At 40.0% G+C, this 12321-nt stretch overlaps 1 protein-coding gene across 5 annotated transcripts in view; it reads left to right on the top strand.

Moving 5' to 3' along the window:
- Nucleotides 1-12321, top strand: part of LOC124619536 (probable ATP-dependent RNA helicase spindle-E) — a 265425-nt gene that overhangs the window by 230925 nt on the left and 22179 nt on the right. For all 5 annotated transcript variants that reach the window (XM_047146000.1, XM_047145997.1, XM_047146002.1 and 2 more), the window contains exon 24: nt 6701-6822. In XM_047146000.1, coding sequence (XP_047001956.1) covers nt 6701-6822 — 122 coding nt within the window. The remainder of the gene's footprint in view (nt 1-6700; nt 6823-12321) is intronic.

The following is a 12321-nucleotide window of genomic DNA, read 5'->3' on the forward strand; positions in this document are numbered from 1 at the left end:
GTGATTGAATGACTATTTTGGGGTAGATGGGCTGCAAAAGTGGATTTATTTATATTTTTTAAATGGAGTGTGTCAGTGTGCTCTTTGTATCGGATTTCAAAATTTCTTCTTGTCTGTCCTATACAGTAGCAAGAACAGCCATCACAAGTTAATTTGTATATACCTGATTTGTGATATAGTGGGCTGGTTGTTTTAATGCTGTGAATTATTTTGTTTTGTATCTTGTTGTTTGTGTGGAGACTGATTTTGACTTTGTGCGGTTTAAATAGTTTTGGAAGTTGATATGATACATTACCAAGGAAAGGCATACAGACATACTATGTTTCTTCTGGTGCTAAGGAATGGTTTGTTTATATTTTGCAAAGTATGTGGGAGTCGCCATCAGTGGAAAAGTGCCTGCTTCATTTGATATTTAATGATACTGGTAAGCACACGTTATGTTTTCCAGAGCAATGCCTGCCACAAGAATAAAAACTGTGAGTAATACCATCAAATTAATCTTACAATCATAATATTCTTTCCACATACAGTGCTCACTTTTTTGTCTCTATATTTCCTACAGATGCACGACACCCACAATACTGCAAACTAAATTGTATCATCTGATTATGAATCGCCAGGCGATTTGAAACTGGTTGTGAATAAATAAAAATTGAAGAAAAAATGACGATTGGTTGCAGTAATTCCTGAAACCCTTAACAAGACAGTCGCTGTGTTCCAAATCCAGAATGGATAAAAGTTTTACTGTAGAAAGAGAACTACTGCTCAGAAAGACATCAAATTTCAACAGCATATTAGTAATGCAGGGGGAAATGTCTTGGGGAAGGAAAAATAATTAATGAAAATTTACCAATAGATGGTGCTGTCTTAATGTGAGTGCGGCCCACTACAAATACAGATGAATCGCAGTATGACAACTGTGCTTTGAGTTGCATATTACACCATCCATACTGTTCACTGTCCATGACTGTTGGTTTCTAATTGTAGTGAGGCTGGCACAAGACATGTTCATGTGCTATCTACTGTTTTCTGCCACAAGTTGAAATCAAAGAAACAGCATATTCTGCAACAGATCGGAGTGTCTCGGGGGTCATGTTCAGAATGCATTGCGCAATGTATCCCCGCAATTCAGCTACGTTCATAATTGGAGCACTGAACACATCTTTCAGATAACCCCACTGGTTAAGATCAGGTGATCTGGACAGTCAGGCTGTAGGGAAATGATGGCTGACAATTCTAAAATTTCCAAAATGTAACTGTTGCAGCCACTTTACAGGCTGTGCAATTTGCAGAGGAGTGCCATCTTGCGTAAAACTGATCCTACGTACACATCCATTCTGTTGAAGGGCTGGAAGGACATTGGTGGCTGGGCAAAAGACCCCTATAGTGTTTACCAATGACAGTACAGATAACAGGACTCATATCCTCACAAAATACAGTCCTATGATAAACAATGCTGTCACACAGGCACCTTTGCAGAATGAACTGGTACCAGCTGATGTGTGTGCAGATTTTCCATTGCCCGTATTCTGGAAGTCTGTGTATTTTCATGACCTTGGAGATGGATGTGGGCTTTGTATGTCCGCAGAGTGTTCCATGACCATTCATTGCCCACTCCCATGCCAGCAAGAAATTCCAGAGCAAATGTTTGTCCTGCCGGCAGGTCAGTGGGAAGCAGCTTCTGAACATTGGTGATTTTGTATGCATAGCATTGTAGGATGTTTTCAAACAGTGGAAACTGTAGGATGGAGTAATTACAATATTATGAAAAGGTTAGATTGCTATTCACGATGTAGTAGAGATGTTGGATTGCTGATAGGCACAACAAAAAGATGATCAAAAAAAATAAGCTTTCAGCTAGAAAGACCTTCATCCGAATTATACAAAACAAACACACACACACACGTGTGCATCCCCCCTCCCACACACACATACACACACACACCTTACATTGACAATGTAGGAAAAGATATATTGCTACTTGCTGTAAGTAGCAGACAGGCTAAAATACACTCACTCATAGCTTTCGGCCACAGCCTTTGTCCATAAAGAGGACACACACACACACACACACACACACACACACACACACACACACACAAAAGCAAGCACACTTCATTCACAGACGGCCGCTAACTCCAGCATCTCCTAGCTGGAATGCAACATCACGGGGGATGCAAGAAGCAATCTGGAGTGGCAGAGAAGGGGAAGGTATAGTAGAGTTATGGGTGGGGAGAGAGACGAACATTGTCTGGTGGAGTGTGCAGGGACAAGACTGCCGACAGGAGCAGCGTCAGGGGGTTATGGGACTGGGATGTGGGGGGAAAAAAGGAACAAAAAAGGAGAGAAGTGGGGAAAGACGGACGGATGCATTGGCAGAGGGCTCCAAATAAACAGGGAGGGAGATGAAAATGAGGAGGATATGGTAGGACAGAAGGGATGGAAACTATTGGGTGGAAGGTGTGGGGACTGTATGTTACCTTAGATTGAGGCCAGGATAATTAAGAGAGTGGATAATGTGTTGTAAGGATAACTCCCATCTGCGCAGTTCAGAAAAGCTGGTAGAGGAAGGAAGGATCCAGATGGCTCAGGTAGTGAAGCAGCCATTGAAATAAAAGTGTTTTATGTTCAGCTGCGTGTTGTGCCACAGGGTGGTCTACTTTGCTCTTGATTGTAGTGTGACCCTGGCTGTTCATCCTGGTGGACAGCTGGTTGATAGTCATTCCTATATAAAAAGCTGTGCAATGATTGCAGCAGAGCTGGTAAATGACGTGGCTGCTTTCACAGGAGGCCTGGCCGCTGATATGCCCAATCCACTCACCCAGCACTTGCTATTCCAGTCATGTCGCAGGTTTATCCTACACCATCAGTGGCTAGGTCACCTGTGAAAGCAGCCTTGTCATTTACCAGCTCTGCTGCAATCATTGCACAGCTTTTTATATTGGTGTGATTACCAACCAGCTGTCCATTAGGATAAACGGTCACCGCCGAACTGAGGCCAAGAGCAAAGTGCACTACCCTGTGGCACAAGAAGCAGCTGAACATAACACCCTTGATTTCAATGCTGTTTTACTACCCAAGCCATTTGGATCCTTCCCTCCACCACCAGCTTTTCTGGACTGTGCAAATGGGAGTTTCTCTTACAACACATTCTCCGCTCCCATAATTATCACAGCCTCAACATACAGTAACATATTGTTGCCACACCTCCACCCAACAGTTTCCACCCCTTATGTCCTATCGTATCCTCCTCATTCTCAGCTCCCACCCGATTTATTTGCAGCCCTCTGCCAACACGTCTGCCTGTCTTTCCCTGCTCCTCTCCTTTTTTGTTTCTTTTTCACCCACCTCCTGTCTCACAATCTCCTGACACTGTATCTGTTGGCAGTCTAGTCCCTGCACAAATCACCAGACAGCATTTGTCTCGTCCCCCACCCATACTCTCCCTTCCCATTCCCCACCCTCTCCAGATTGCTGGTTGCATCCCACGTGATGTTGCATCCCACATGATCTTGCATCCCACGTGATGTTGCATCCCACGTGATGTTGCATCCCACGTGATGTTGCATTCCGGTCTGAGATGCTGGTATGTGAATGCTGTGTGTGTGTGTCTTCTTTACTGACGAAGGCTGTAGCCAAAAGCTATAAGTGAGTGTCTTTTAATCATGCCTGCCTGCAACTTGGCATGTCTTTTATATGGTAAGTAGCAATCTATTCTAGATTGATACTCACCATATAGTGGAGATGTTGAGTCACAGATAGGCACAATGAAAAGATGGTTAAACAAATAAGCTTTGATCCAGAAAGGCCTTCATCAAAATTACACACACACACACACACACACACACACACACACACACACACACACACACATGACCACAGTGTCTGGCTGCTGTGGCCAGAGACTGTGATTTTGTGTGTGTGTGTGTGTGTGTGTGTGTGTGTGTGTGTGTGTGTGTGGTTTTTTTTTTTTTTTTTCCTAATTTAGATGAAGGCCTTTCTGGCTGAACCTTACATGTTTTACAATCTTTTTGTTGTGCCTATCTGCAGCTCAACATCGCCAGTATATGGTGAGTAGCCGTGTATTCTCTTCATAATATTGTCAGTGGAGGATGTGTGTAGGATTTAATGTACCATGCTCACAGGCATGTCCAAAGTTCGAGCAATTCCACATGCACTGCATGTCTGCACACCACTGCTCCTCCCCCCCCCCCCCCCTTCCCTCCCCTAGCCCCCCCTCCCCCCTGTTGTGCTGTGGCCACAGCTTCAACATATGTCAGATCAACTGCTTTCCTCCTCCTGTCTCATAGCACTTCAAAAGAACCTGTATTTCTGAATTTTGTAATCATTTACTCCAGAGCCTTAGCAGACATAGTTCAATGCCTGTTTTCATAGCCTTGAGTGTCCAGAAGTCTGCAGGGCTACTGGTGCACAGTCACTATTCTTTTAAAAGAACTTTACAAGCAGCATGTGATCCTTTATGGAGCCATTCATGATAGGTGTTGCAGTCCTGAACTTTGGAACATCCTTGTATTGCATGTTTGTCAGTTTGCAAATTTGCGTATTCATATACTTACAATATCATCTGTTAGTCAAATTTTCCCCTCATGACATTTCCCCCTGCATCAATAATGCACTGTCCAAATTTGACATCTTTCCGAGCAGTGGTTCTCTTTCTATATTGTTTTGAAAATGGAACTTTAATTATGAACACACTGTACTTACATGCTTCTCTGAGCTGCACAAATAGGATCTCCTCACCTTCCTACCCCCCCTCTGCCACGACACACACACAAGTTGTTGTTATGCAACCTGTACTAGTATGTTTGCTCACTTGCTTCTGCCCCTTTTCCAGTCTTCTGCCATTACGTTTGTTATCACACCATTCGTCATTCCTTTGCCCAAACTAATTTCATATCTTACATGCTGCTCAATATATTTTGTTTGTTTATTTCACTCAATTCATCTCTTTCTCACTATTTTCTCAGAGCTGTTCCTCTATTATGGTCCTATCCCTTCTTTGCAAATGGGCTTGCCACTACTCAGTAATGCCTTGGTGTGCATTTTATCAAAGAAACAGTACTACTGTAATAGATGGAAACATTCCACGTGGGAAAAATTATATATAAAAACAAAGATGAGGTGACTTACCGAACGAAAGCGCTGGCAGGTCGATAGACACACAAACAAACACAAACATACACACAAAATTCAAGCTTTTGCAACAAACTGTTGCCTCATCAGGAAAGAGGGAAGGAGAGGGGAAGACGAAAGGAAGTGGGTTTTAAGGGAGAGGGTAAGGAGTCATTCCAATCCCGGGAGCGGAAAGACTTACCTTAGGGGGAAAAAAGGACAGGTATACACTCGCACACACGCACATATCCATCCACACATGCAGACAGATACAGACACAAGCAGACTTCAATCCCGGGAGCGGAAAGACTTACCTTAGGGGGAAAAAAGGACAGGTATACACTCGCACACACGCACATATCGATCCACACATACAGACAAGTCGCAGGTTCGAATCCTGCCTCTGGCATGGATGTGTGTGATGTCCTTAGGTTAGTTAGGTTTAAGTAGTTCTGCTTGTGTCTGTATGTGTGGATGGATATGTGCGTGTGTGCGAGTATATACCTGTCCTTTTTTCCCCCTAAGGTAAGTCTTTCCGCTCCCGGGATTGGAATGACTCCTTACCCTCTCCCTTAAAACCCACTTCCTTTCGTCTTCCCCTCTCCTTCCCTCTTTCCTGATGACGCAACAGTTTGTTGCGAAAGCTTGAATTTTGTGTGTATGTTTGTGTTTGTTTGTGTGTCTATCGACCTGCCAGCGCTTTCGTTCGGTAAGTCACCTCATCTTTGTTTTTATATATAAACTGTACTACTACTTTTTTTTAACTATAGAATTAGAGCAGCTTTTTGTATTTCCTCCGCGCGACTGCTACGGTCGCAGGTTCGAATCCTGCCTCGGGCATGGATGTGTGTGATGTCCTTAGGTTAGTTAGGTTTAAGTAGTTCTAAGTTCTAGGGGACTGATGACCACAGCAGTTCAGTCCCATAGTGCTCAGAGCCATTTGAACCATTTTCTTTTTTTTTTTTGTATTTCCTATTCTTCCTCTAGGATCTGTGTTAAAACTTTAGGCTAGGCCAAAGTTGATAAGCTCCAGTAAAACAAATGAAAAGTATGTTGTTCTTGTTTCATTATTGTAACTCAGCTAGTAACTTGAAAGCGGTTCAGCCTATCCAAGTTTGTCAAATCGTATGCAGCTAAGAAAGCAACTTTTCTGCACAAATCTTTGTGTACACTTTGAAGTAACATATTTTGTGGGGGCTAAATACATTGATATGTGCATAAATTCTATGTAAAAGCTTTCAGTGAGCTTAGATATGACACTAATCTCTGAAATATAAGTGCATAACAAAACATTTTGATGGTGGTGGCGGTGGTGGTGGCAGCGCCCATCATCATCATCTATCTTCCCAAGATCAAGTTCCTTCCCAAACCTTGTCATTAGTGGTTTGTGTTTGTGTTTAGAAAATGTGTTCCTCTGGAACAAGTAAGAGAAAATGTGAAATCTGCTGCACAGGTATATGAAATCTACTGCATATCATATCCTGTGCTCATTCTGATACCATGTTAACTGTCTTCTAGTAGTCATTGTAGTCTGTTGTGTACCTCTCAATTTTTTGTTAATTTATAGATCAACCGACTTCGTTACTGGATGTCAATGGCACTTTACACCGAGGAATACCAAGAAACATTGGAAGCTGGAGCTTTGAATATTAATACATATCAGCGAAAAGTAAAGGAAATACTTTTTGAGTAAGTATGTTTTCTCATTAGTACAGTCCTGCCGTTTTCTCTAAACAAGAACTAAGAATAGTGGAAGTGTAAACAGAGATATGTAACTAACAATTGGATGACTTCTAAAATCAATAGCTAACTCTAAACAAAATGATGGATATTACAGAACAATTCAAGAAAAGGTGTTCATTTTGTGATGAATTCCCCCCATTTTTTTTAAAAAAGTAACATTTAAAAAAAGGATAAATTGTAACTGAACATATTTTACACTACCTAAACTAATTGTAAGGTCCTACATTCTGTTTCTTTAACACATTTTTTGCATTGTAACAATTAAAGATATAAAGTAGTGAAAGTAGTGGACATTTAACTGCTTTTGCTAGGCAGTTAAAAGTCAATGCTGTATCATTCTGAAGAGTAGAACTTCATATTATAATTGTATACCATACATTAGGTTATTTAATGTAACTTACTAACATTTAATCAGTTAATACATGCTGTTCAATCTTGCTAACACTGATACTGGAAATATTGTTCGCTTTTGAAGTGATATCAGAGTGAACCAAATTATTTAAAGCTTGCTAACATTGACAGTGGAAATATCATTAACTATTGAATTGTTGTCAGAGTCAAGCAGATTATTTTATTGAAAACTGCTGTTTAATAGTTTCATTTTCAATATATTAGCTCTGATGAATTTGTAGCTGGTGAGGCACTGTCATTTCACAGAAGTCTATAAAATTAAACAACAGAAAATCCAGTATGGATTGTAACAATATTACGAAAAGGATAGTTGCTACTCACCACATGGCAGAGATGCTAAGTCACAGACAGGTACAATGAAAAGACTATCAAAAAGTGAGCTTTTGCCCTACAAGGCCTTTGTCAGAAATAGAGCACACACACACACACACACACACACACACACACACACACACACACACGACCATAGTCTCTGGCTGTTGACACTTCATGTGTGTGTGAATTCTGTTTGCATGAGTGTGTGTGTACATTGTCTATTTCTGAAGGTGGCCTTGTTGGCCGAACGCTCTCTTTCTGACAATCTTTTTGTTGTGCATATCTGAGATTCAGCAAGTATGTAAAATTATGAGACAGAACTGTAGGCCTGAAGTTACCTTCAAGAGGCGAAACATGTATTACTACTAATAGTCACAAGTATTACTACTAATAGTCACAAATAAAATTACATACATATTCATCTTTTCGATTTGCAGCTCTTGTATTTCTTCCATGTTTGCAGTTAAAATTATTGGATACAGGTTCTGCCTTTTATGCAACACACTGCTTTTCTTGTTACCCAAACATGTTTCAACACCTCTATGCCATCATCAGTGAGTTTTATTTATTGGACAACTGTAAAAGTGAGCATATTTTAGGTTTACACAACACAGAACAACATAACACTCAGACAATGATTACATACAAGACACAACAGTGCAACACACACACACACACACACACACACACACACACAAAACAAAATGGCACATACTCACCTACAGTAATAAAATTGTCCACAGAATAGACAACATAGTGGATTAACAGGGACTTCAAATAGGATACAGGGACTTCAAATAGGATACAGGGACTTCAAATAGGATACAGGGACTTCAAATAGGATACAGGGACTTCAAATAGGATACAGGGACTTCAAATAGGATACAGGGACTTCAAATAGGATACAGGGACTTCAAATAGGATACAGGGACTTCAAATAGGATACAGGGACTTCAAATAGGATACAGGGACTTCAAATAGGATACAGGGACTTCAAATAGGACACAGGGACTTGAAATAGGACACAGGGACTTCAAATAGGATACTGGAAAGATAAGACAGAAGAAACTCGGACTGCAGGAGACACCCACAGATAAATTCAAGAGATCAGGAATGTATGAACTCACATGCAACACTTGCCAATCAGTATACATAGGACCAACATGGGAACTTTAAAACAAGATACTCAGAACACCTCAGCACCAATAGCACATTTGCTGACCACCTATTATCCCTTAACCACCATCCAACTACAAGCAACAGACTTAAAAACACTAAAATCCAGCCACAGCCTATACCGCAAACTAACAATAGAAGAAAACTTCCACATACAGAAGAAAGTGGCAGAAGGCAAATAAGTTTTAAATGAATTCACTACACTCTGAAAAGGCACATTATTTAAAACATTAAAGGAACTTTACAGAAAAGGCAACACAAACAAAGAAGCTTACTCAAGCGCACAACCCCATGCACGCCCCCCACCCTTTCACCCCCCCCCCCCCCCCCACACACACACACACAGAGAGAGAGAGAGAGAGAGAGAGAGAGAGAGAGAGAGAGAGGGGGGGGGGGGGTAAACAAAATTCAAATTCTGGACCAAACTCACTTGGGAACAAATAAATGCCGACAACATCGTGTACACTGTGTTCTGCAAAGTGAAAAGGTGACTGCAAAGCTGAAAATATGCTAAGTACATTTCATATGTGTGTGCAGTGCCCTTGGAATGAGAAAGGAGGATGATCAGTCACAACAAAACATTATTAATAACAAATAATTACATAAAACATGTTGGCACACCAAAATTATGTTTTTTTAAAATCAAGGGATAGGTTAGCTCACTGATAAAATTCACATCGACAGCGTTTGGTTTGCAGATGACAAGGTACCAATGCAGGACACCATACACATAATCATGCAAAACCATGTAATATAAAATCAAGGTAAGAATAAAAACTGTCTTTAGGCCTCATTGTGTTAGATCAGTTACAACGTAAAATATTTTCAATTTTTCAGTTGCTCAATAAATAGACCATGCTGATGATGGCACAGAGGTACTGAAACATGTCTGGTTAACAAGAAAAACAGTGTAATGCATAAAAGGTGGAACGTATATCCTATAAATACAACTACATACACTATTGTAGCTTTCATACTTAATGATCTCTTCTTTGGGGATGAGAAGAGAAGGGATTGGGAAAGTTTAAAAGGAAGCACAGGTCACTCAGGCCTGTGATGAGAGGGACACACTGGTGTGAGGTTGAGAGTGGAGCTACTATTAATTGTTATCCACACACCCCTCCTACCTTTCCCTTACCCTGCCCCTCCCACTTACCCTGCCCCTCCCCCCTTAACCTGCTCCTCCAAACCCACTAAGTGAATACTGGGCTGGTCCTCACATCCCACCTCAGTTACACGAATTGCAGACATTTGAAAAACATTCACACTATTTCATGGCTTACACTAGACGCAGACAGCTGGAGAACACTAATTCTGTCACGGGGGGAGGGGGGGGGGGGGCCCAAAGGAAATGATAATGGTAAAGTTTTGATAGTGGAGAAAAATATGAATTATATTGATTGTCTTCTTTCCATGTGTATGTTAATAGAATGTAACGTGGATTATAATTAAAGAGTGGAAATGGAAAATGTGCTAAGCATCATATCTCACATTTGTCAGGAGGGAAAAAATTATGTATCTCATTTTGTACCTAACTTATTTGGATCCAAAAAATTGAGAAGATATTAAGATGCCCACCTCACCTGTGCAAAAAATAAGAGACAAATTAGAAAATGAACAATTTATTGAGAACATTCTGACAGTAAGATACTATGCAAAGAAAACTCTAAATATTGACTGCTGTTTCTTATACAACTTAATTAATGGGATCAGATATTCTAAAGTTTACTGTAAAATTCCCTGTGTTGTTGAGCAAGAAATGGCAACATCGTCAACTGGTCTTTTTATTTTACCTTTCTTACTGATGAAGTATGGTATGGCATACACCAGCCATGGTCTTTCCTTTTTTTGAATTCATTGACATTTTTTCACTCTTTTGTTGGGAATAAGATTTTTTTAAACATCTGTTTGAGACAGATGAGTATGAGAAACTTCAATCGTACTACATTTGGAGATCTTACCAATGTTTTAGCAGAATCTTTAAAATCAAATAAGTCAGTTGTATGCATGGGATGGCTTCGTAGCTTTAGCTGAATTTACAATCTTGTGTAAATCTTGCAGATGAAAGACCTCCTATACATTTCTTTATTCCTCAATGATTGCAAAATCTCTGTTACACCTCAAAAAGCTGTGGCCACTCACCAAAAACGTGTGTTATCTTTTAAAGGCATCTCTATGTTAATGGAGGAGACCTTAGAACTTTGGAAGGAAGCATGGCTTGTCACAAAAGGCATAACCTTCTAATAATGAATGTTTGAAACATTTTCTCCATGATTTGACATATGGAATAAGTCTGGAGACATGCAATGGAGTACTGTGAACACACTATCACTGAAGAAGCATTTTGTGAATAAATGACACTTGGAAGATTTTACATTCCCACTGTACAGTTAACGTTCTCTGTCCTGCAAAGATGAAACATGAAGAAAGTAGTATGCAGTTGTTATCATCTAATTCTCCTGAAGATCTGCATATGTGTGATTTGCTGGTTAATTTCTTGGGTTTTAATCGAATGATATTGACATTTCAGTAAAAAATTAGAAATGATCAGCAAAATAATTCTGACAGTTCAGAGAATTGTGATTCAATTGATGATAGTTGTTCAGATCAACAGTCCAGAATGAGAATACTTTCCTAGCCCAAAGAAACTGTGCACTTTAATAACTTTTAGTGACAAGGAAAAGGCTGTGTGCTTTTGGTTAAATGAAAGAGAGGAAAAATGCTTCGAGTTGAGCAGTGTACAAATCTGATTCTGTTTTGTAAAATTTGTACACAAATTGTACTAATGGAAGCAAGAATTACATGAAGAATGAAATGTACACAAAAATGAAATTAGAAAAGTTCAAAAGTTTTTCACTGCACAGAGGAGACAATGTGCCATTATCAACGGAAGTGTGAGTTATTGGTGGATTTGACTCAAAAGCAAACTGGACATTGATGATTCCAGGCTTTTTCAAACTGTTTAAGCAGACTCAAGGTAGTGTAGGGGAAGTCATAACATTACAAAGTTTACTTTAATTCTTTGACTACTGTTTATCAATTAATTGACTACACTGTACACATTAACTGGTCACATTCACCTGCTTCCCAAGAGCTGTGTATGAGTTTAAGTACAGCATTTGGAATTTCCTTCACTCTCGATGAATTAACTTGGGCCTCCTTGCTGACCCATGAGTGGTAATACAGGTACACGAGTGCTGTTTGAGTTTAAGTGTAGAGCGGAATTTCTGCCTTATATCTCAATAACTTCGCACAGTTCTGGCTGCAAAGTTGTGTTCAGGTAATTGTACTGTTACAGACTTGTTTTGCTGTATTCAACTTCACTTTGTCTTATTATTCATAAGGATTGGTATCTTCCTTCATCATCTATTCCGCAAACAAACTAGCTACGTGTTGTGGTCACAGGGATGGCTTATTCAAGGTCAAAATAAATGATAACACCTCCACAGATTCTGAAAACGACAGTACTGAACTGCCTACATCACCAGTTTTAACACTAAGTTTTGTGTTTTGACAAGGGGATGTAATTGATAGTTCTTTCAA

Source organism: Schistocerca americana, chromosome 6 (genome assembly GCF_021461395.2).
Source record: "Schistocerca americana isolate TAMUIC-IGC-003095 chromosome 6, iqSchAmer2.1, whole genome shotgun sequence".
Classification (NCBI taxonomy): Eukaryota; Metazoa; Arthropoda; class Insecta; order Orthoptera; family Acrididae; genus Schistocerca; species Schistocerca americana.